We start from the raw sequence: 21,624 nt of genomic DNA on the forward strand, positions 1-21,624 counted from the left end.
CAGTGTTCCTTCTCCGAGTGTAGCTGCTTCTGTCCATCATTGATCAATTGGAACAGGATTAGATCTTCTCTGTGTTGAAGATATCCACTTCCATCAGAATACATCCTCATACAGTATCATTGTTGAAGTGTATAATGATCTCTTGGTTCTGCTCATTTCACTCAGCATCAGTTGATGTAAGTCTCTCCAGGCCTCTTTGTATTCATCCTGCTGGTCATTTCTTACAGAACAATATTACATAGCATTCATATACCACAATTTATTCAGCCATTCTCCAATTGATGGACATCCATTCATCTTCCAGTTTCTAGCCACTACAAAAAGGGCTGCCACAAACATTTTTGTACATGTGGGTCCCTTTCCCTTCTTTAAGATCTTTTTGGGATATAAGCCAAAGGGTATGCATAGTTTGATAACTTTTTGATCATATTTGCTCAATTGCTTTCCAAAATGGTTGGATCCATTCACAACTCCACCAACAATGGTACTGCTTCTTCTTTAATCTTTTCCATTGATGAACATTACATGTGTTCCTGATGCTGAACCACAATACAGTCTCAAGGAGTCTTTTCCCAGTCTTCATTAACTGGGGATGTAGCTGGTATCTACAGGAATAGTTGCCAGGCTGCATCCCCGTAGGAGTTGATTACAAGAATGGTGGCTCAGGGTGCTGAGCTGAAAGCATTGCTATTCCCTAGGGTGTTTTATATATATATTTTAAGACAAAAAAAATTTATTGTTACCCCAAGCATCAAACAGTTGGAGTAGCTGGCCCAATTATCTAGGTGCTTAGCAGGATCCTAGGTCTTCTCCACAGGATCCCAGAAGATAATGGTTAAGGTATCTGGAACATATGACTACTTCCTTTTCCTCTCTCAGGTGGCCTTGTCACAGCTAGGTTAACTTGCCTGCCCTTCATGTTGTCTTATTACATCTCCTTTAATAATCCTGTTTCCACTGACAATTGCTTTGCATTATTTCAAAGAGATGGTTTCTTTTTTTAATGTCATTAAAGCATTAAACTCATTTATCTCTTTCATCTTGTTTGATTGAATCCATTCTTTTACTCAATACTTTCTTCATTCCAATTGTTATACAATGTCTTATATAATGTATGACATAATACATTATAACAAATTTGTTCAATATATCATAACATTACTATGTGTATTATTTAATATAGTAAAAAAATATTAACTTTTGTATACCTACATATTTGAAAAGCAGATTATTTCATCATGCCTATTCTGTTGCTGGGCAACATTCATCTAATAGATAGAATAACGTTTGTCAGCCCCATATGGTACCATTCCGATGACCCATTGGCATTTACCAAGGACAGCAGCTTTTGAATGATGATGGAATGGGAAAAGCCTTGGCCTGGGATTCAGGAGACCTAAGTTTTAATTCAAAATCTGCTATAATCGTGTGATCTGCAATGCATTATTTTCCCTCTTTGTGCTTCAATTTCTTCAGCTGTAAAACAAGGGAGTTAGATTTGATTTCATATGTTCCTTCTGGCTGCTATAACTATATGGTATTTTTCCAGCATTGTTTATACCTGTGCTAGATGTTGTGGCAGTTTATGGATTGAAAGGAACAGTCCTTATTCTCAAAAAACTTTAGTTGGGGAAATAAATTTAAAAAACAAAACAAACAACAAAAACCAGGTAGTGTGGCAGCACTGGATAAAGCAATGGACCTGAAGAAAGGAATTACTGAATTCAAATTCTACTTTCAGATAGTAGCTGCATGCTCTGGAGTCAGGGAGACCAGAGTTCAAATTTGGCCTCTGACACAAAATTTCTTAGACGAGTGGCTAACCCTAATTCTTCAACAAAAACAAAACAAAACAAAACCAGATACCAGCAGCATGACCCTGGGAAAATCATCTAACTTATTTCCCTCAGTTTCCTCATCTGTAAAATGAGAGTAATAAAAACACCCACTTTCCAGGGTTATAATGAGGATCAAATGAGGCAATAAAGCAAAACTTCAAGATGACATCTGAATTCTAGCTGTTATTATTGGACATGTGTGTTAAATGACAACATTATAAGGGGATGATCCAAATTCTGATAGTGTGACTTTGGGCTTGTACTTTTCCCTCTCTTGCCTATAATGAGCCAGAACTCTGAAACACAGATTCTTACAAGGTGTTAACTCAGTGGAATTGCTAAGATAGTTTAGCATGGTGATTAATAGTTCTCTAGTTTAATATGATTGAATTAATCTTACAACAAATAATGGTTCACTAGTGATAAGATTGGTTTATACTCAGTATGGTGAATAGATTTAATTGTAATAGAGTATTTAAGAGGCCAGAGTCAGACCTAGAGAGGGACTGGAACAGACTCTGGGAAGTCAGAGGACTGGAGGCTGGAGCACAAGCTCCTGGACTCAGGGAGACTTCAAGACAGAGACCACATGGTGGTCCTCCTGCCTCCCCCGCAGAAACCAAGACACATTCCAGGGGACCTCCAGAAAACTAACCCGGGCCCCAGAGGAAGGAAACAGACTGTGAAGGAGCCAATAAAGAATTTGGACTTTATCCCTGGCTAGTCTCGTGATTACTCTGCCGAATCGAAGGCTGGTCCGAGGACCTCCAGAAAACCAGCCAGAACACGACACTTAGTGCTATTCCTCTCATAACACTTCAGAAGTTTTCACTGGCTGTCTTCCATTAAAATTATCTTCTACTTGGTCCCATTAGAGCTTGTTTGTATGTTGTTTCTCTTGTATTTGCATCTCACAGAGCAGGCAGTAGGACTGGAAGGCTGAGTCTAGGGCTTAGGTTGGCAGTTTTACTAGCTTTTCTTCGTCCCTACACATCTCCCCCTCTTGGTTTCCCTAGTTTCCATCAGCCAAAATCTTATTTCTATCGGAAGCTTTTCGGGATGCCCGTTAGTGCCTTCTGAGATGTCCCTCAATTTGTGCCATCTACCCTTGTTTGTACAGAGGTGACTGTAAATTGTCTGCTCCGATAGAGTAAACTCTTTTAATAAAAGGCAATTTTTTTTTGGTAGTCGTAGTTTTGCTTTTCTTTGTATCCCACCACTTTGCCCATTCGGGGCACGTAGTAGTCGCTTAATAAATGCTTATCGCCGTGCCTTAGTTTCCCGTTTGTAAGAGGGAAGTTGAGCCGGAAGGGAAGAGTCTCATCCAAAGCCAACCCCTAGTTGGATCTACTTTTACAAGTCTTTTCTTTCCAACAGCCCTTAGGGGTAGACCATGGAAAGAGCACTGCCGCCCTCCGGAGAGCAGGCAGGCGCGTCCGGACCGGATGCACTCGCCCCTCCGCAGGCTCCAGGCGGTCTGGAAGGGGCCCGGGAAGGTGGGACTGCAGGGGAGCGAGGGAAGGAGGGCAGGCTCAGCCGCCCCGTTCTCCAGAGTCCCCAGTGAGGCCGGCGGAACAAAAGGCTCCCCCGGCCCGCGGCCCCGCCCCTTCGCCGCCGGCTTTCCTCCTCCTCCAGCTCCTCCTCCGGCTTCCGAGGACTGAGTTAAAGGGTGAGTCTCCAAGGAAGCTTCGCTCCCTCCTCCGTGCTGCGCGCTCCCTCCCCTCGGCCGTCTCCCCGGGCTTCCCCCGCCCCTTTCTCTGCTCCCTCCCTCCCTCCTCCCCCATTCCCTCGTGGGTTTACGCCGAGCCAAACAACCTCCGGGCACTCGGCGGCTTCTCCTACTAAGTGACAACAAAGGCCACAAACGACCCAGACGGCTCGGGCTCAGTCTCCGGGACTTCTTCCCGCGGCCCCGGCTCCCTGCCTGGCAGCATTAGCCACGGCAGAGGCTGGAACTTAGGGCGGCAGCGGCGGGCGCTGCCCGGCGTTAGGATACCGCGGCGCCCCGCCTCGGGAGCCGCTCTCCTCGCCGAGCAGCACTCCCCCGCCCATCCCGAAAGTGAGCGCCAGGGTTCGGCTGCAGTTCGGTAGTGCGTGCACCGAGCTAAGTCCTGGCGCCTTCTCGGCCTAGCTGGCCCAGGACAGCCCGAACTACATTGTTTCTTTGCCGGGCCTCAGCCACCCACCCCCTCCCTCGGCAGGCTCAAGCTCGATTCCCCACCTCGAAGGCTCCCGTGCTCCTTTAAGAAACATCTCAGAGGATCGGAGGAGGGCGAGTGGGCGGAGCCCGGGGATAGCTCCGGCTGAGGTGATTGGCTGGGGGGAGGGGCGGAGTTCCGGACGCCAGCGCGGCCCAAGGAAGAAAGGGCTTAGGCTGGCGTAGGGGGGCCGGGGCGGCGGGTACTGATTGGTTACTGCGACTGCGAGCGGCGGGCAGTCACGTGACGCGACGGCTGGGGCTCCCGGCGCGGGGGACGCTGGTGGCCAAGATGGCGGCGGAGCTGGTGGAGGCCAAAGTAAGTGAGCGAGCGGCTCGGGGGGGCGGGGGCGGGACGCGGGGCTGCCCAGAGGCAGGCTCGAAAGAGAGGCTGGTCGGGGGGGAAATGGGGGCGGACGGACCTCGTCTCTATACTCTTCCTGAGCCTCCTCCGCTCCCCGGCTCTGGGCGCCGGGGCGGTGGCCTGCTTAGGCCGTCCTGCCGTCCTGGGGCCCGGGACGCCGCGACCGCTGCCGCCCCCTCCCTAGCTGTGGCCAGTTCCTTGCTTTCCCGGGCTAGCTTTTTCTCCTGGGGGCTGGGGCCACCTCCTATCCCCGCAGTCGCCGGCCCCTACCCCCGCCCTGACCCCAGCTCGCCCCTCCCCCGTTTTCTACAGGAACCCCTCCCCCTCCAGGACTGGCAGCTCCGCCCCTCCCCCACCCCCCTCCCCCCTCAACTGTTGCCCCCCCACCCCCACCCCAGTTAGGCCAGGCCAGTTCAACCTCGGACACGACACCTGCTCCTTCTCCCCTAATCACCCTGACACCCCCTAACTGCCCTCTTGGGACAGGTGTTTACCATTTTCCTGGATTTCATACCCCCCACTGTTTTCCGACACCCTGCCTCCCTTTTTCTTGGGAGATTGCCTTCCATTTGGTGTGGGGGGGTCATACAACTCTTATTCCCTGCCCCCCACTCTCCTGGGACTGGTAGCATCCCATCTTCTAGTCTTCTCCCTCCAATTTTAGTCCTTCTCTGGAACAGGTTGCATCTCATTTATTGGGCTTGCTTTTCTCCCCTGAACAGGTTCCCCTGTTTCACGGGCTGACTAATTACAGTCCTTTTTTTCTTGGACGGGATGCTCACCATATCTTAGATTATTGGGAGCAGTTCCTAAGGTGGGAATAGAGGGGAGAGGCTACTTTTCCTTCTTTCTGTCTCTAGGGCATCATCACTCCTGATGTCCTTCTTAACCGCCTCGCTTTTTGGGAGAGAGGTGGATGGGGAAGACTTGGACTTTGAATGCCGAGGAGCTATTTGATTTTTAACATTCTTTGTGAAGTTTGGGAAGCTTTATTATGCTTTTAATTCCTTCCACTCTTTCCTCCCATCCCATTTCTTTTCATTCTATTGAGAGGATGTATACAAGGCTTCCCTCACTTTCTACTAGATTATAAACTCCTTTGGAGGGTGGGATGGGCCAGGAACTTTCTTATGTTTGTAATTCCCTTAGTTTTGAATGATGGTCTACTACCCAGCTATAATTGTATTTTTTTTGTCTTCTGGGGACTTTAAGTTTTATAAAACTTTTTGTGATTTTTGTGAAAATCAAAGCAAAACTGCTGTGTCTCTAATTTAGCAGGTGTCAAACAAGTGCAAAACTAAAAAGTGAGTTCCTTACCAGATTAAAATGTAATTGTAAAATTCAAAACAAATATTGTAAAACATAGGTAATCCCTCCTGGGATACATTCTATTTGAATTTAATTTTGCTGATTTAAATCCTTAGAAATGCCTGAGGCACAAGTTGGATCCAGTTCTCCCTATTTCAAAGTTAGTTCCCCATTCACGGAACTGTTTTTCTCCTAGCTCACAGTTATTTACTATTTATTGAATTGAATATTTTTTGCAGATCAAGATCAGACTACTAAATATTTTCTAGATGAAGCACAAAGAAATGGTCATCATCGCAAAAGACGATTTAGGGGTACATTAAACTCCTGCCCTCCTTAAAAAAGAAAAATATAGTAAAGCCTAGGCTGGGTCTAGAACTGGGGGCAGCATTACCACATTCTAGGTGGGAATGATTTTTAAATTTTGTTGGCTAGTGTGAGATTTGATTTGCTGTCAGACCAATCAATGCTGAAATTTTCAGACTGGGGGAAGTACTGCAAAACAAGAAAGATAAACTTAAACATAGGGATTGAATTTTAAGATTAGGCTATTTACCTGTAGGGCAATGACACTGTGCAGTTTTTTGATACTTTTGATGTGGACTAGCCTGAGCCAGTAGTGATTTATAATGGGGGTGAGCATGAGTCCTGCCTTTTAAGGTTTGTTTTTTTTTAATCATTTTTCTTTCCTTACTTTCTTCCTCTATTTCCCTTTAGTTGGGAGAAGATGGAGTTGCAGTATTAGCTGTTGAGCAAAAAGCATGTAATAAGTCGACAATTCATTCCAAGAAATATTCATTAAGCACTTTCTATGATTTTCCAGGACCTGTTTCCATGTCTGGAATGTACTTCCTCAGCTACTGCTTTCTTTAAGACAGCTGAAACAGAATATTTTCTTTATCTTCCCAGATACCTTGTAGGCACATATGTGTCCATGTTGTTTTCCCAGTAGAATTTAAGCTCCCTGAGAGCAGGAACTCTTTTGTATCCCCAGTGTATAGTTCATTACCTAGCACATTGTTAGGCAATGGGGATTCACAAATTTACAGTTTGTGCTTGTAAGGAACTTATATTCTAGTGAGGAAAAATAAGCACAGGAATAAGTAACTAGATACCAAATTTTTGGAGAAATCAGGAAATTCCTTTCATGGCCTGTTAGCAGAACTAAAAATTTTAGAAGAGACAAGGAAGAAAATATTCTAGGCATGGAGGATGGGCACTAATGGGAGAGACAAATAGCAAAAAGGCCAGTTTGGCTGGAGTGTGTAGCACATAAAGGGGAGTAATTTGAAAAGTCTGAAAAAGTAAATTGGAGTGAGGTGGTGCAAGTCTTTAAATGTCAAACAGTTGATATTTTATCCTGAAGGTAATGGAGAGCCACTGAAGCTTCTTGAGAAAAGTAGATTTAAGATGTTCCAAATTCTTTATTGGGAGCTCTTTTACCTTGGTCTAGATTGATAAATAAGCCTTTTTGAGAGTGCCTGGATGGTATCTCTAATAGGTTATGTTTATATTACTCTTTAAGGCTTGCAGTTCATATCATTTCATTAGGAATCCTTTTTCCTACTTAAAAGAGCAAAGGGCCACTCCACATTTATTACTACTCTATCTTCAGCATGATATAGCCCTTTTCCTTTAAAATCTTGGGTCTCTTCCAGGAGGCCTGTTCTTGTCTACAAGAGTTTGGGGAAGGCAAACCCTTCCTGTTACTTTATCCCTCTGCCCAGTATTATCAGATATCATACTCAGATATGTTAGCCATATATTTGGGCCTTTTCTTTGTAGCAGCCTCCACAGGTAACCACAGAGTGGTTAGTTCTATTTAAGTGATTACCTATTTAAGGGTTACAGGATTTCAGGTAACTGAACCAAAGTTGAAGCTTTAGAGTAGAGGTGCTTAACTTTTTTGTGTGTCATGGGCTCCTTTGGCAATCTGGTGAAACCTATGAGCCTTTAGAATAACGTTTAGAAATGGTTCTTTTTATTTTATTTTATTTTTTTGAGGCTGGGGTTAAGTGACTTGCCCAGGGTCACACAGCTAGGAAGTGTTAAGTGTCTGAGACCAGATTTGAACTCGGGTCCTCCTGAATTCAGGGCTGGTGTTCTATCCACTGCGCCACCTCGCTGCCCCTGTTCTTATTATGTTTATAAAAATATAAAACAAAGCGTAGAATTATAAAAGAATTCTGATATTTTAAAAACATATTATACACACACGTACATATGTATGCACAAAATTTTTTTTGTGTTAGATCACTGGTTAACACCCCCCCCCTTATAGAGAACAAGAATGCAAAACATTTTAAATTGCTCCTTTTTAATTTCACACACCAAGAAACTTCATTTACCTAATGCTTTCAAGATTCACAAAGTATTTTTCTCTTTATAATAACTCTTTGAAACTGAAGAACTCTAGGCAGTATTTTGAGCAAATCTTTTTGCACTGATATTGATAGTATAGCACCATCCTAAGCCTTGGGTGTCCATCCATATATAGGCATAATGTAGGGACTTCTAACCTAACCCTGCATTTCATAAATGAAGAAACCAAGGTTCATGGACTGACTTGCCTGGAATCTCAATAGCTAATTGGGCAGAGCCTAGACTGTGATTCTAGTCTCTTGACTGCTGGTACAGTTTTCTATTACATTACCATTCTATTTATTAAACTAGAAATGTATTAATGCAGGCTTGTTCTTGTTTATTTAAGTAATCAGACATTAGAAATCAATATTCTGGTAAAGTTGATTTTATATAAGCATCATTGCCTCATTCCCAGCAAATCAAAATTGAGTCAGAATGGCAAAATATTAGTAAAATGACATTTCTCTTGTTCTTATGTTCATCTAGCTGAATCCCCACTTCCTTGACCTTCTGCCATTTGTTTTCAATTCTCCAAATTACTATTAGCTAACTCTGAACATTATAGAATTTGATTATCAGTATTTTAACACATCTACTTAACCATTTTACCAAAAACTGGAAGGTACTTCTATGACAACATAAATTGTTAAAATCTACTGATCTGATTTTGCAGCCTTTTTTTCTTTGATTATGCCATATAAGTACATTGGACTATTACTGAGTTGTGCATGCATTGTTCATAGCTGCAGTTTTCTTCACAAGGAAACTACTGTGATCTAATGAACAATATTCATTTAGTACCTGCTATACTTTTTGTATGATGGAGATTACAAAAATGTAAGATGTATCTGGGATACAAGACAATTAAGCATAAAAACAACTAACATTCACAAGCATAGAGAATAAGTACTATATGTTGAGAGTTGGGGGGGAGATCACTGGGTGGGGAGGGAGTCAGGGACAATTTAGTGGAAGACAAGGTTCTTAAGCTAGAACATGAAAGATAGAAGTGGGGAATATACTCAGGATGAGAAGATGTCCTGGGCAAAGATATGGATGTGAGTTAGTGACTGGGAATAATAGGACAAAAATTGAAAAGATGCTTACCTGCTAAATAACCTGTCACAAGTGGAGGGTGAAGATAGGGCTAGATGAGGGTGTCTGATGAATTCAGAAGAGTAGGTGTTGCAAAGAGAGTATTTTTCACTTCAACACTTTGAATCCTAGCCTACCCAGATTACAGGAATGCTTTTAGATTTCACTGGTTGTTCCTAATTTTAAGACTTTTTCCCCCCCATGATTGCTCCTTTAGAACATGGTGATGAGTTTTAGAGTCTCTGATCTCCAGATGCTTCTTGGTTTTGTTGGCCGAAGTAAGAGTGGACTTAAACATGAACTTGTCACCAGGGCGCTACAGCTTGTCCAGTTTGACTGCAGCCCTGAAGTCTTCAAGAAAATTAAGGAACTCTATGAGACTCGATATGCCAAGAAGAGCTCTGACCCTGTACAACCCCACCGGCCTTTGGACCCGCTCTCCATACATTCTTCCTATGACCGGGGAAATACTGTCCCCAGGACTTCTATTTCTACTCCTAACATTGACTATCCTGTGCTATATGGGAAATATCTAAATGGACTTGGACGATTACCCTCTAAAGTTGTCAAGCCAGAAGTCCGCCTGGTGAAACTGCCCTTCTTTAACATCTTGGATGAATTGCTGAAGCCAACAGAGTTAGGTGAGTCTTTTGAGTGAGACAGGCTTTGAACCTGTGATATACATGGAATATGTGTATTTGTGTGTTTCAAAACAAACATTTTAAGAACTAAGCTTCAAGGCCCTTACCTTGGGGCTTACCTTGACCATGCCCTTTCTACACACAGTCAGGGTCTTTGCCTTACAATAAGGTGAGATATCCTTAATGGGCTTTGTTCATATGTAGGCCTCAGACCTTCCTTTTCCAACTTTGGTGTGGGGTTGACAACTATTGGCCTCACAGAATCATTTTCAGTAATATATGGGTTGGTACGTTTGAACTGCCATCTTATTCCAGAGTGGGTACAGTAGCAGTTCTGCCTCAACAGCTCTTGAGGAAAAAAAGGGGTGGAGGGTGGGGAGAGTGTCAGTATTTTGCCACATCACTTTTTAAAGAATTTATCAAAACTGATCACCTAATACAGTCTCTTCAAAGTTAACCTTTCTTTTTCTTTCATTTCTTCAGTCTTGTCTGACTTATTTTCAATATTCTTTATTTTTGTTTATTTTTCATGTTATCTTTACCATGTATATTATATCCTATTAAGCAACTAGAAATCTAACAGTAAAGAAATAGCTTCTAACAATTTCCTTTTCATGTAGGCTTCCAACTCTTAATTCTCCAGCTACCAAGTAGCTACCTGGTCTTTAGAAGCTAGTTAGTATGTTAGAAATAAAAGGATAAATCATGAACACTTTTTCTCACAAACTTTTAAGTGAAGAATAGTAAACAGTCCAAGATATGAGATCATTGGTCATTGAGGGAAGGGGTGTATCTGTATCCCTTAATTCTCTAAACTGAGTATTATGTCATTATAATAATTTTTAAGCTACGGTATTGGTATGGAGTGATCCTGGAAGAAGTAAATAATTGGATTGACAATGGGAGAAAAGGAAAATCAGTATTTGAACATAGTGTTTGCTCTTATAAATTTTGTTTTGGCATGGTATGTACCCAGCTGGCATAAAGCAGATTGGTTCAAAATGCTAGTTTATTACCATAATTTAAATTTGAAAGAACTCTCTGAACCTTTTTTTTTTTTTTTAAGTCTTTTACTCTGCTTTCCATAATTTCTCCCATATTTACTTACATTTTCAAACACTTGTATTGTAGAAACCTTTTTTTTTTTTTAAGACCTTTCTAGTCTCCACACTTTATGCAAGGGACAATATTTTGTTTAGATCGCTACTTTAAGGATAATTTGATTCAGAATTTGAGCACTTTCAAATTGGAGGGAAAGAGCAAGATAAACATTGAAGGTGGTCTTACATTAAAGAGAAACTTGTAGATTGAATTAAACATATTGGTTGCTATCATATTAGTACTTGGAAAAATGTTTGTAAAGCTCCCTAGTACAACTTACAAACTTGTGGCATTATCTTAACCACAGTGCATCCCCTCTCCTCCACTTTATGATATTTTATTTTTTTTTTACAATTACATATATAGTTTTCAGCATTCATTTGTTTTTCTTTTTTCTTTTTTTGTTGAGGCAATTGGGGTTAAGTGACTTGCCCAGGGTCACACAGCTAGGAAGTGTTAAGTGTCTGAGTCCAAATTTGAACTTGTGTCCTCCTGACTAAAGGGCTGGTGCTTTATTCACTGTGCCACCTAGCTGCCCCCAGCATTCATTTTTGTAAAATTTTGAATTCCAGATGTTTTTTCCCCCTCCCCAGCACAGCAAACAATCAGATATAGGTTATACTTGTCTAATCATTTTGAACGTATTTTCATATTAGTCATGTTATGGGGGAAAAGTCAGAACAAAAGGGAAAAGTCACATACAAAAAAAGTGAAATTGGTATGCTTTGATCTGCATTCAGCACTGTAGATCTTTTCTCTGGATGTGAACAATATTTTCCATCATAAGTCTGTTGAATTTGTCTTAGATCACTGTATTGCTGAGATCTAGGTCTGGGTCTGTCATAATTGATCATCACTATCATAATTGATCATTCATCTTGTTGTTACTCTCTTTAATATTCTTCTGGTTCTGCTCACTTCAGCATTAGTTCATGTAATTCTTTCCAGGTTTTTCTAAAATCTGCCTGCTCATCAATTTTTTTTTTTCATGTAATAGTATTTTGTTTTTTTCAATTACACGTAAAATATTTACTTTTTGTAAGATTTAGAGTTTCAAATTTTTTTTCTCCTCTCTTCCTTTCCTCTCCCCTCCTCAAGACAGCAAGCATTTTGATATATATACATATATACATACAGTCATTTTAAGCCTATTTCCATATTAGTCATGTTATAAAAGAAAATTAACCAAAAAAAAAAAAAATGAAAAAGAAAAAAACCCCAAAAGGTGAAAATAGTATGCTGTGCTCTGCATTCAGTCTTCATAGTTCCTTCTTTATTTGGATATGAATGGCATTTTCTATCCCAAGTCTATTGAAATTGGTGGTTCTCATTTTTCTCAGCATCAGTTCATTAAGTCTTTACAGGCTTTTCTGAAATCAGCCTACTCGATGTAGAAATTACTCAGCCATTCCCCATTTGAAGGGCATCCCCTCAATTTTCAAATTCTTCCCACCACAAAAAAAAAAGCTGTTACAGATGGTTTTGCACATGTATGTTCTTTTCCCTTCTTTAAGATTTTTAAATCTTTTAAAGATTTAAAGTAGTGGCACTGCTGTAGAACATAGTTCCAAATTAGTATCTCCCTTTTTTGCTACCTCTGAGGAGATCCCTATTTCATTCCTAGGCATTCTCTTCTCATTTCTGGGAAGATATATTTTCAAGTCTACTAAGAGCTATATTGTTACAAAAAAAAAAAAAAAAAATCTCTTCCTAAAACTCACACAGCCTTGTAACAGCAGTCAACAGCAAGCAATGAGTGCGTCATGTGTGCCAGGTATCTTGAGCTATGCGCTGAGGATGCAAGTACAAAAAAAATGAAGCTTAAATTATAATGGAGGGGGGAAATATTTTATTTTACTTATTTATTTTTTAAATTATAGCTTTTTATTGACAGAGCATATGCATGGATAATTTTTCAACATTAACCCTTGCAAACACTTCTATTTCAACTGGGGGAAAACATTTTATTTATTTTTTTTCTTTTTTTTTTTTAATTATAAATTTTTTTTGACAGTATATATGCATGAGTAATTTTTTTTTTTAAATAACATCCCTTGTATTCATTTTTCCAAATTATCCCCTCCCTCCCTCTACTCCCTCCCCTAGATGACAGGCAATTCCATACATTTTACATGTGTTACAATATAACCTAGATACAATATATGTGTGTAAATCCCATTTTCTTGTTGCACGTTATAAGGTATAAGTAACCTGGGTAGGTAGACAGTAGTGCTAACAATTTACATTCACTTCCCAGTGTTCCTTCTCTGGGTGTAGTTGTTTCTGTCCATCATTGATCAACTGGCAGTGAGTTGGATCTTCTTTATGTTGAAGATATCCACTTCCATCAGAATACCTCTTCATACAACATTGAAGTGTACAGTGATCTTCTGGTTCTATTCATTTCACTCAGCATCAGTTGATGTAAGTCTCTCCAAGCCTCTCTGTATTCCTCCTGCTGGTCATTTCTTACAGAGCAATAATATTCCATAATCTTCATATACCATAATTTACCCAACCATTCTCCAATTGATGGACATCCATTCATCTTCCAGTTTCTAGCCACTGCGAGAAGAGCTGCCACAAACATTTTGGCACATACAGGTCCCTGGGAAAACATTTTAAATGGAGGAGACAAATATATAAAGAAGTATATGGAGCACATATGAAAAATAAATGAAAACAGATAAATAAAAGAATTAATTACAAGATAGTTGGAGTGAACAGTTGGGAGGATCAGGGCTTTGAAAGCTTCATGCAGAAAACAGTACTTGAGCTGTGTCTTAAGGGAAGAGGACTTTGAATCACAGGTAAGGAAGGAGTGAATTCCAGACATGGTGATGAATCATTGGTGCAGTGGAGATAGTGACAGCTCATGAGAGTACACCAAGAAGGCCAGATCACAGCATTCAGGAGGGAGAGTCATAGTGTAGTGAGACATAGGTTTGGGCTAGGATATTAAGGTAGCAGGGGCTAGGTTAACAGGGCTTTGAATGCCAAACAGTATTTTGTGTTTGATATTGAAGTCAATAGGGAACCAGTGGAATTTATTGAGTAGTGGAGTATCATAATCAGAACTGAACTTTAGAGGATGGACTGGAGTGGGGACAGGAGTTGAGACAGGAAGACCCACCTTGGACTATTTATTGCAATAATCCATATATGAGGTGATGAAGGTATTCAGTGTCAGGAAAGAAGGGGATTTGTTTGAAAGCTGTTTCAAAGGTGAAATGGAAGTCATGGTAATAGATTGGATATATGAGGGGGTGAGTGGTAGTAAGGATTCCAGAACGACTCTTAGGTTACAAACCTGAGGGATTGGGAGGATGGGGTAATCCTCTACAGTAATAGGAAAGAAGTGGGATTTTAGGGAAAAAGATAATGAATTCCATTTTGGACATAATTGAGTTTGTTGTCCACTGTCCGGTTTAAGATATTTAAAAGGCAGTTAAGAGATTTAGAATTAGAATTTGGGGCAGAATAAAGATTTGAGAATTCATTATCATAGAGATGGGAGCTGATAAGATCACTTAGGTGAAGTAGGATAGAGAATAGATAGGATAGGACCCTGTGGGATATTCCAGGGTATACTTGCTAGCAAAAGAGACAAAGAAGGAGTAGTCAGAGAAAGAACAAGAAGGAGTGGTGTCCTGAAGACTCAGGGAGTCTTCTTTTTTGTGACCAAAAGTGTCAAAGGCTGCCAGATAGGTCAAGGAGAATGAGCAGAGGCCATTGGGTTTGGCAATTCAGAGATCCTCAATAACTTTGGAGAGAGCAGCTTTGGTAGAATAAGGTTGAAAGCCAGATTGTAAGAAAAACTTGAGGAAAGACTTGAGTGGAGGCATCTACTGAAAAGATACAGTTAGCAGAGTGGAAGGATCAAATAGGGGTTGAAGATTGAATGGGGGATGATTATTGAAGGTGGATTCTGCCTGAGAAGATGGGAGGAGTGATAACATCAAATATAGATGTAGACGGGATTGACATAGAGAAAGACTGCATCTTGATTAGTAACTGAAGGACAGGAAAGAAGGACACCTATTAGGTGCTCTCTTTAAAAATTGAAATGAAATGAACCTGCCCTTCCAGCTGAAGCATTAGAGAAGGAAATGAGCTGAGGATTTTACTTCATAAAATTGGGTTTGAGATGGGTCTTGAGTAGATAAAACCAATAGAAATCTCCCAGGGAAATTAAAATGAGTGAGGAATCCAGCATGGTATAGTAGGGGGGCAAGCTCCATTTGGAGTCAGTGTTTGAATCAAGTTTCTTCCATGTTTGCTCTCCATGTAGTTTTTATTTGTAGAATAAAGAGGTTGGACTAAAATGACATTGAATCTTGTGCATTGTTGTGTTTTTAAATGTTATTGCTATCTTTTATTTTTGTTATCTCAATGTCATATACTTCATTTCATTCTCCACAGAAATGTATCAGAAAATAAAGGGGAGAAGGGGTGTGCCATAATTTAAATAGAACTAACAAAGCACATCAACTGAATGACATTATGCATAGTCCTTTACCATTTGTAACATGCACTCCTGGCAGTTAAAATTACTAGTCTGCCCTAGACCCAACAGAGTACCTTTGACCACTGACCTTTGCAGTGTCAACTCTACCCGGCTCGCCTCCTCTGAGGCCATGATCTCTTGAATCTATAGCTTAATAACCGGTAGCGCGCTCAAGAACAGCCATGTGTAATCTTAAAAGCCTTTATTATACCTACTCACATAATGCTCTGACTTGATGTCCTGACTTGTTGGAACACCTGGTCAGAAGACCCACGTGTTCACTACCAAAATCCTTACCTCTTTCAGCTATCCATCTCGGCTTGGCCACTCAGGTTAGGGTCAGTTCTGTTCTCCACCTCCACCCTCAAAAAAGAGGTGCATATATCTCATTTCTCTATGATGCTAAGCTTGGTCATTATACCTGCAACAAGAAAGCTAAATGTTGTGATTATCAGTGGAGAAGGGAATAAATGTCCCTTCCCTCTTTTCCTGATGAGAACTATCACTGTGGAATGTTAGACATGCTCTCAGCAATCGTTACTGAGGTTGGATTTGCTTAATAATTTTTCTTTGTTACAAGGAAAGGCTCACTAAATAGTATGTGAAAAGGACTGAGATTTTTATAGATTCATCAAAACTTTTAAAAAGGTAGGAGGAAATTCAACTTGATCTCTAAGGCCTCTTCCAGCTTTAAATCATAGTCATGTTAAACTTAGGATACCTGTTTCTAAAATTAAAAAGCCATTTTTATCAAAGATCTGAATAAGAAGTAGTGTTCCTGAGTGTCTCCCAACATCATTCTTGCTATCAGATATTGGAATCATCATCCTGCATTGTTGGCACCTTATATTAGTTCTTCTGGAATAAAGGAATAGAGAAGAGACTTTGCCTTCCATTTGTCTCCTCTGCATTCGCCTGCTGCTAGCAATCTGGTGATACATCCAGTATTCCTGAGTGGTCGTGTTCTTCTGAAGGGCAGGCCGCCATAGATGGATCCCCGATGGAGAATGTCCTGGCAGAGAGGAAACATAAATCAAATAGAATGCAGTGCTTGCTGCTGGGGGATGGGGAGGCCACAAGAGAGAATGGTTTCACTAAACATCAGAGCTGAAAGGGAACTTGGCTCCTCTAGTTCAACATCCTCCTGTAAATCATTAGAATACTAAACCTTAAGGAAATAAAGGGACTTAACCACGGTGATCCAACCTGTCAGTAACAAGAGCTTTGACTAAAACACAGCTCAGTGTGTTTTCAACAAAATCATACTGCCTGTCATACTTAGTCGCTTATTCTTTGCCGGTTTTTTTGTTGGCCTTCTTCCTTCTATTCTCTCTCATACTCTTCCCCTGTCCCAATTGCTAATCAGACTGGACATTTTACTCTTCAATATGATTCATGGATTTACTACTACCACTGTATAGCATTTGACCAGCATGCTAGTTAATCCCTTTAAATTAGTGCTCCTGTCTTCAACCCTCATCAGATACTCTGGAAAAGCTTGTGCATTTCTCTCATTCCCACCCAAAATAGGTTCAGCCAGCTGGGTGGGGCTACCGAGCAAAGGGTATTTTCTTCTTGAGCTCAGCATGTACTTAGGGAGCATGGAATATGATATGGTATCATTCCCACTTTATAGCTCCATCTTCTGGAGGCTTCAATCTCTTGCTTTAAAATTTAAATATATGCAGTCAGTCTCTCTTTTTCTTAGTGCTCCAGTCCCACATCAGAGTTTGGAGTATTCAGCACCCCTAGGGGCCCTGACATGAAAAAGAGATGCTAAGGGAATGGAAAATCTGGAAGTGAGGTTAAGCCTTCCCTAAAAGACCTTTAATTTTGATTAGAGTAGGAATTCCCTCTCCCAATACACTTTATGTAATTAAACAGTCTTTGAGTAGCCTAAGACAGCACTCACCTGAGTGCTTTCACCCCTATCTTCCTAACTCCTAGTCTGCTGTGCCCCATTAGCTCTTAGAGTAATAGGAAGTATATTAACAGGCATTTAGTAAAAATCAGTAAAAAGTTTATTATTAAGTGGGATCTTAAGTCTGTGAAGATAAAGAAATCTAAGATAAGTTGCCAGTTCTCAGGAAGCACCCTAGTTTAAAGAGAGGATATTTAAGGGGTATGTAAGTGTTCATTTGTTTTTCAGTCACATATGACCTTTTGTGACCCCATTTGGGGTTTTGTCAGCTGAGATCCTAGACCTGTTTTCCATTTTCTTCACCAACTCATTTTACAGAAGAGGAAACCGAGGCAAATAGGATTAAGTGATTTGCCCAGGGTCACACAACTACTACATTTCTGTACTTTCAATTTGAATTTAGGAAGACTCATCTTTCTAATTTCAGTCCCAGTACTCTTTCCACTGTGCCACCTAGCTCCCCATATGTTAAAATAACATAATATTTAAAGCTGAAATGTACCATAAGGACTTTCTCATTTTATAAATGAAACAAGCTCAATGAGGCTGTGTAAACTTAGCCAGGATCACCAAGTTGATTAGGAGCAGAACTAGAATTTGAACCCTCTACTCCTCTGTCTCTAAATGAAGTGTTCATTCCACTTTACCATGCATGCTGCCTTCATACGCTGTTCCTAAAGAGCAATGGCAGCAGCTGGACAGAGAAGACTTCTACAAGTCAGTGGAACTTGATGGGCTTCATAAGGTTTAGAGAAGTGAAGATTGGGAAGATCTTTTAGCAGGAAAGGGAATTAAAGCCTTTTTTTTTTAAGGCCCACTTTGCAGTTTCATGAAGGCTTCCTCAAAGTATTCTGCCACCACTTTGATATCTTTTCCCTTCAGGTTGCCAGTGTCTTCTCACTTTTTTGACATCCAAGAGCTCTTTATTTTTGTCTTTCTAACACATTTTCAAATTCTACTTCTGCAATATAGTTATTATATTTCTTCTAAGTTCTTGAGCTCAAGAACCATATATTATCATAAAATTGTTCAAACAGTAGATTTCAGTTAGGAATGTGAGTTTGTACATTCTTTCCAAAATAGTGTAGTTTGTTTGGGGAGGGGGGGGGAAATTCCTGGATTTTGTTAAAGGATCAGAATCTGAGTATGAGTTCCAAGATGGGAAATTAGACTTTGATGTTTGCAGACAAGTAAAAGTTTTATTTCATCTCATTAGTGAGTTTGGGTTTGGGGGGAAAAGAGGGAGAGGTCAAATAAAACCATCTCAAAACTTGATTTCAGGAGTCAAGGGAACTTGTCCAACAGTAGGAAAATCATAAGTAGTTTGAGAAGGCAATTGAAAAGACTGAAAGAAGTATCCCAGCAAAAGCTTCTTTAAATCATATGAAAATAATTTATAGGGAGAGAATCTGGTAGAGAAATTGGGAAGAAAATTACCACATAAACAAGAGGTGAGCAGAGATTAGCCAAGGATCTTGGCAAAGGCAAAGCAGACAGAATTTAAGAGACAGTACCAAAAGAAAAAAAAAATCATAAGCAGCAATCCAGCATAGTAGAAAGAGAAATTATTAGGGCTCAGGTCAAATGTGCTAGTGGCTGGAAAATTGAGCTGGCAAAATTCTAGAGGACATCTAGGCTGATTTGTACCTGAGTAGCAATCCCTCTACAATATGCTCAACAAAACATCAACCAGCTTCCATAAAAGACTTTCAAGTTTGGATAATTTAATACTTCTGAAGCAGCCTGTTCCATTTCTAGATAGTTCTGGTTGTCAAAAATAGTTATTTAATTGTTACTCCCCCTAAGAACAAAGACTATTTGCTGTTTTCATTTTTGTCGCCCTGATACCTAATTGTGTTTTACCCATAGATAAGTGCTTTAATAAATGTGTTTTTTAAAAAGGTAATGCCCAGATCTTTTTCTCTGACTTCAGCTTCTAAGTAGCTTATCCTAGAATGTAAATGAAAGGAAACTGAATAACTCTGGCTTTTTAATGTTGAATTTTAAGGTGATAATGAGGTCCAGTTAAAAATGTTACCCAGTGTTGTCAATGTCGGAGGGATTGTAGAAAGATAGGCACACTAAATATTTTGTTGGTGAAGCTATGAATTAACATTTTGGAAAAATTTGGTATTATGCCAAGAGAATGATTAAAGTTCTGTGCACTTTGGCTCAGAGTTTTTACTATGAGACATATTTCCCAGAGAAATTAATGACAAAAAGAATCACTACATATACTAAAATATTGATAATGCATTTTTTGTAGCAACAAAAAGTAAAATTAACCCCCCAAAAACCTAGAAAAATGGAGAGTAGCTTTAAAAAAAAAATTATGGTATCTGACTAATATATTAGTATGCTATCACCAGCCATATGAAAAAATACTTCAAATAATTGAGAATTGCAAACTAAAATAACTCAGGTTCTCTCTTATTTAGAATCTTATTGGTAAATATAGAAGAAGCTCTGGAATGGTGGGTATGTTAATAACTTGTTAAAGAAGCTGAAAATTGATTATTTTGTAAAGCCCATTGGAACTATTTCCTAAAAGTCATTTAAGTGTGCATATCCTTTGACCCAAAGGTATTATTATAAAGCTCATGCTTCCTCTCCTTTCAAAGAGATAAAAAAGAAAAAATATTTGTATCAAAAATCTTTCAATCCTTTTTTATTATAGCAAAAAATGGGAAGTAATACGTACCCATCAGTTGGGGAATAACTGAACAAATTATGATATGTTGAGGTACTGCAATATTATTGTAGTGTAAGAAATGATTGGAAAATTTAAAGAAACCTAGCAGGACTTAAATTTATGCAATGACTGCAAGAATGTAAATCAAAGAACAATAGAGTAAGAGAAATTTAATGCTTTGAAATATTAACAACCAAATACTATATATAATGTCAAAATTTTTCAATGCATTAATTAAATTTGTTGGACCTTTTTTCCCCCGAAAAGAGAGGCCCTCCAGGAAAGGATTAGGGAAAGGAAAGAGTAAAATTTGTATGTGATGCAAAAATTTAGATGAATTGAAATGGTTCCACTTTACACATTTCTTCCCACATGATTTCTTGTACTGTTTTCTGATTCTTATGACCCTCAGTCCTTCCTACCATTTCTCCTGACCTGGTATATGCCACCTCCTTTCCTTTTTTTTTCCATGTGATGCCTTCCTGAAACATGCTTTTCCTTTTAGCATTATGGACTGAGTCATAAAAGCCTGGTAAACAGTGTACTCTAGCTCTTCAAGATTTGGCTCTCATAGTTTGGCTATCAGTTACTTCTCAATTGGAGATAACAGAAGTTTGATACATTCATCTTTTAAAATAACTTATTCTAGAACAAATTGATTTTATTAACAGCTGACTTGAGTCATCCAGCAAATCTGTGTAAGAAAGAGCCAGAAGTTGGGTCTTGTACTAATCTTTCTACAACATTGGTGAGAAATTCGAGAAAACCAAGTTATTTGTTTTTATCTGCTGTCAGCCCCTCTTCCCCCAACCTCACATAGATATTCTTCTAGATTGGAGTCCCAAACATCTTTGAGGAAAAAAGCTACTTGTATGTGCCTGAAGCCTTAAAATCTTCAAGGAATATTGATAAATCAAGTGTAGGGTTTGTACGTATTTGTAGTTGCCTTTAATTGCTCCTGTTCAAGATTCATTCAACAAATATTGAGCACCTGCTGTACACAGATGAGGTATTATAGAGAAGATGGCTTGATGGTCCTTGGCCTCAACAATTTATAATAGGAGAGATGCCAGGTAATACAAGGTATGATGCGTAAAAGTATAATCGGAGAAGTACAAAGCTCTAATGGTTCAAAACCTAAACAGCATGGTTTTAAGGTCTTCTGTAGTCTCCACCCTACTTTTCCAGGCTTATCTCACACTATTCTGTCACATAACTTTTCTCCCTCTGTGTCTTTGTTCACCTTATTCTCCCTGCTAGAAATGCTTTCAGGGTTAGGCTAGATTTGGGGGGATGGGGGAGGATGGGGAAGGGCAAAGTACTTTCCAATTCCAGATCCAGTCTGAGCCTGAACCATCTTTTTAGGTCTGATATCCCATCATTCAGCTTTCCCTGACTATTCCATTCTGGAGTAATGACTTCTTACTGCCTGTGCCATGTCTTTTGACAATTATATTATATAAATCAAGGTATTCCTTTGTGTCTTTGCTTTCATCTCCAATTAAGTAGGTTCTTAAAAGCATATTTTTTAAAAACTTTTTTTTTAAATAATAGCTTTTTATTTTCAAAATATAAACAAATATAATGTTCAACATT

General features: G+C 39.8%; 1 protein-coding gene across 1 annotated transcript in view; it reads left to right on the forward strand.

The window, feature by feature from the left end:
• Positions 1 to 4,189: 4,189 nt before the first annotated feature.
• The window catches only part of PIAS4 (protein inhibitor of activated STAT 4), a 55,091-nt gene continuing 37,656 nt past the window's right edge, over positions 4,190 to 21,624 (forward strand). The window contains exons 1-2 of the mRNA XM_074307930.1: positions 4,190 to 4,354; positions 9,384 to 9,807. Coding sequence (XP_074164031.1) covers positions 4,328 to 4,354; positions 9,384 to 9,807 — 451 coding nt within the window. The 5' untranslated portion in view covers positions 4,190 to 4,327. The remainder of the gene's footprint in view (positions 4,355 to 9,383; positions 9,808 to 21,624) is intronic.

This window comes from Sminthopsis crassicaudata, chromosome 1, assembly GCF_048593235.1.
Source record: "Sminthopsis crassicaudata isolate SCR6 chromosome 1, ASM4859323v1, whole genome shotgun sequence".
In the NCBI taxonomy this organism is placed as follows: Eukaryota; Metazoa; Chordata; class Mammalia; order Dasyuromorphia; family Dasyuridae; genus Sminthopsis; species Sminthopsis crassicaudata.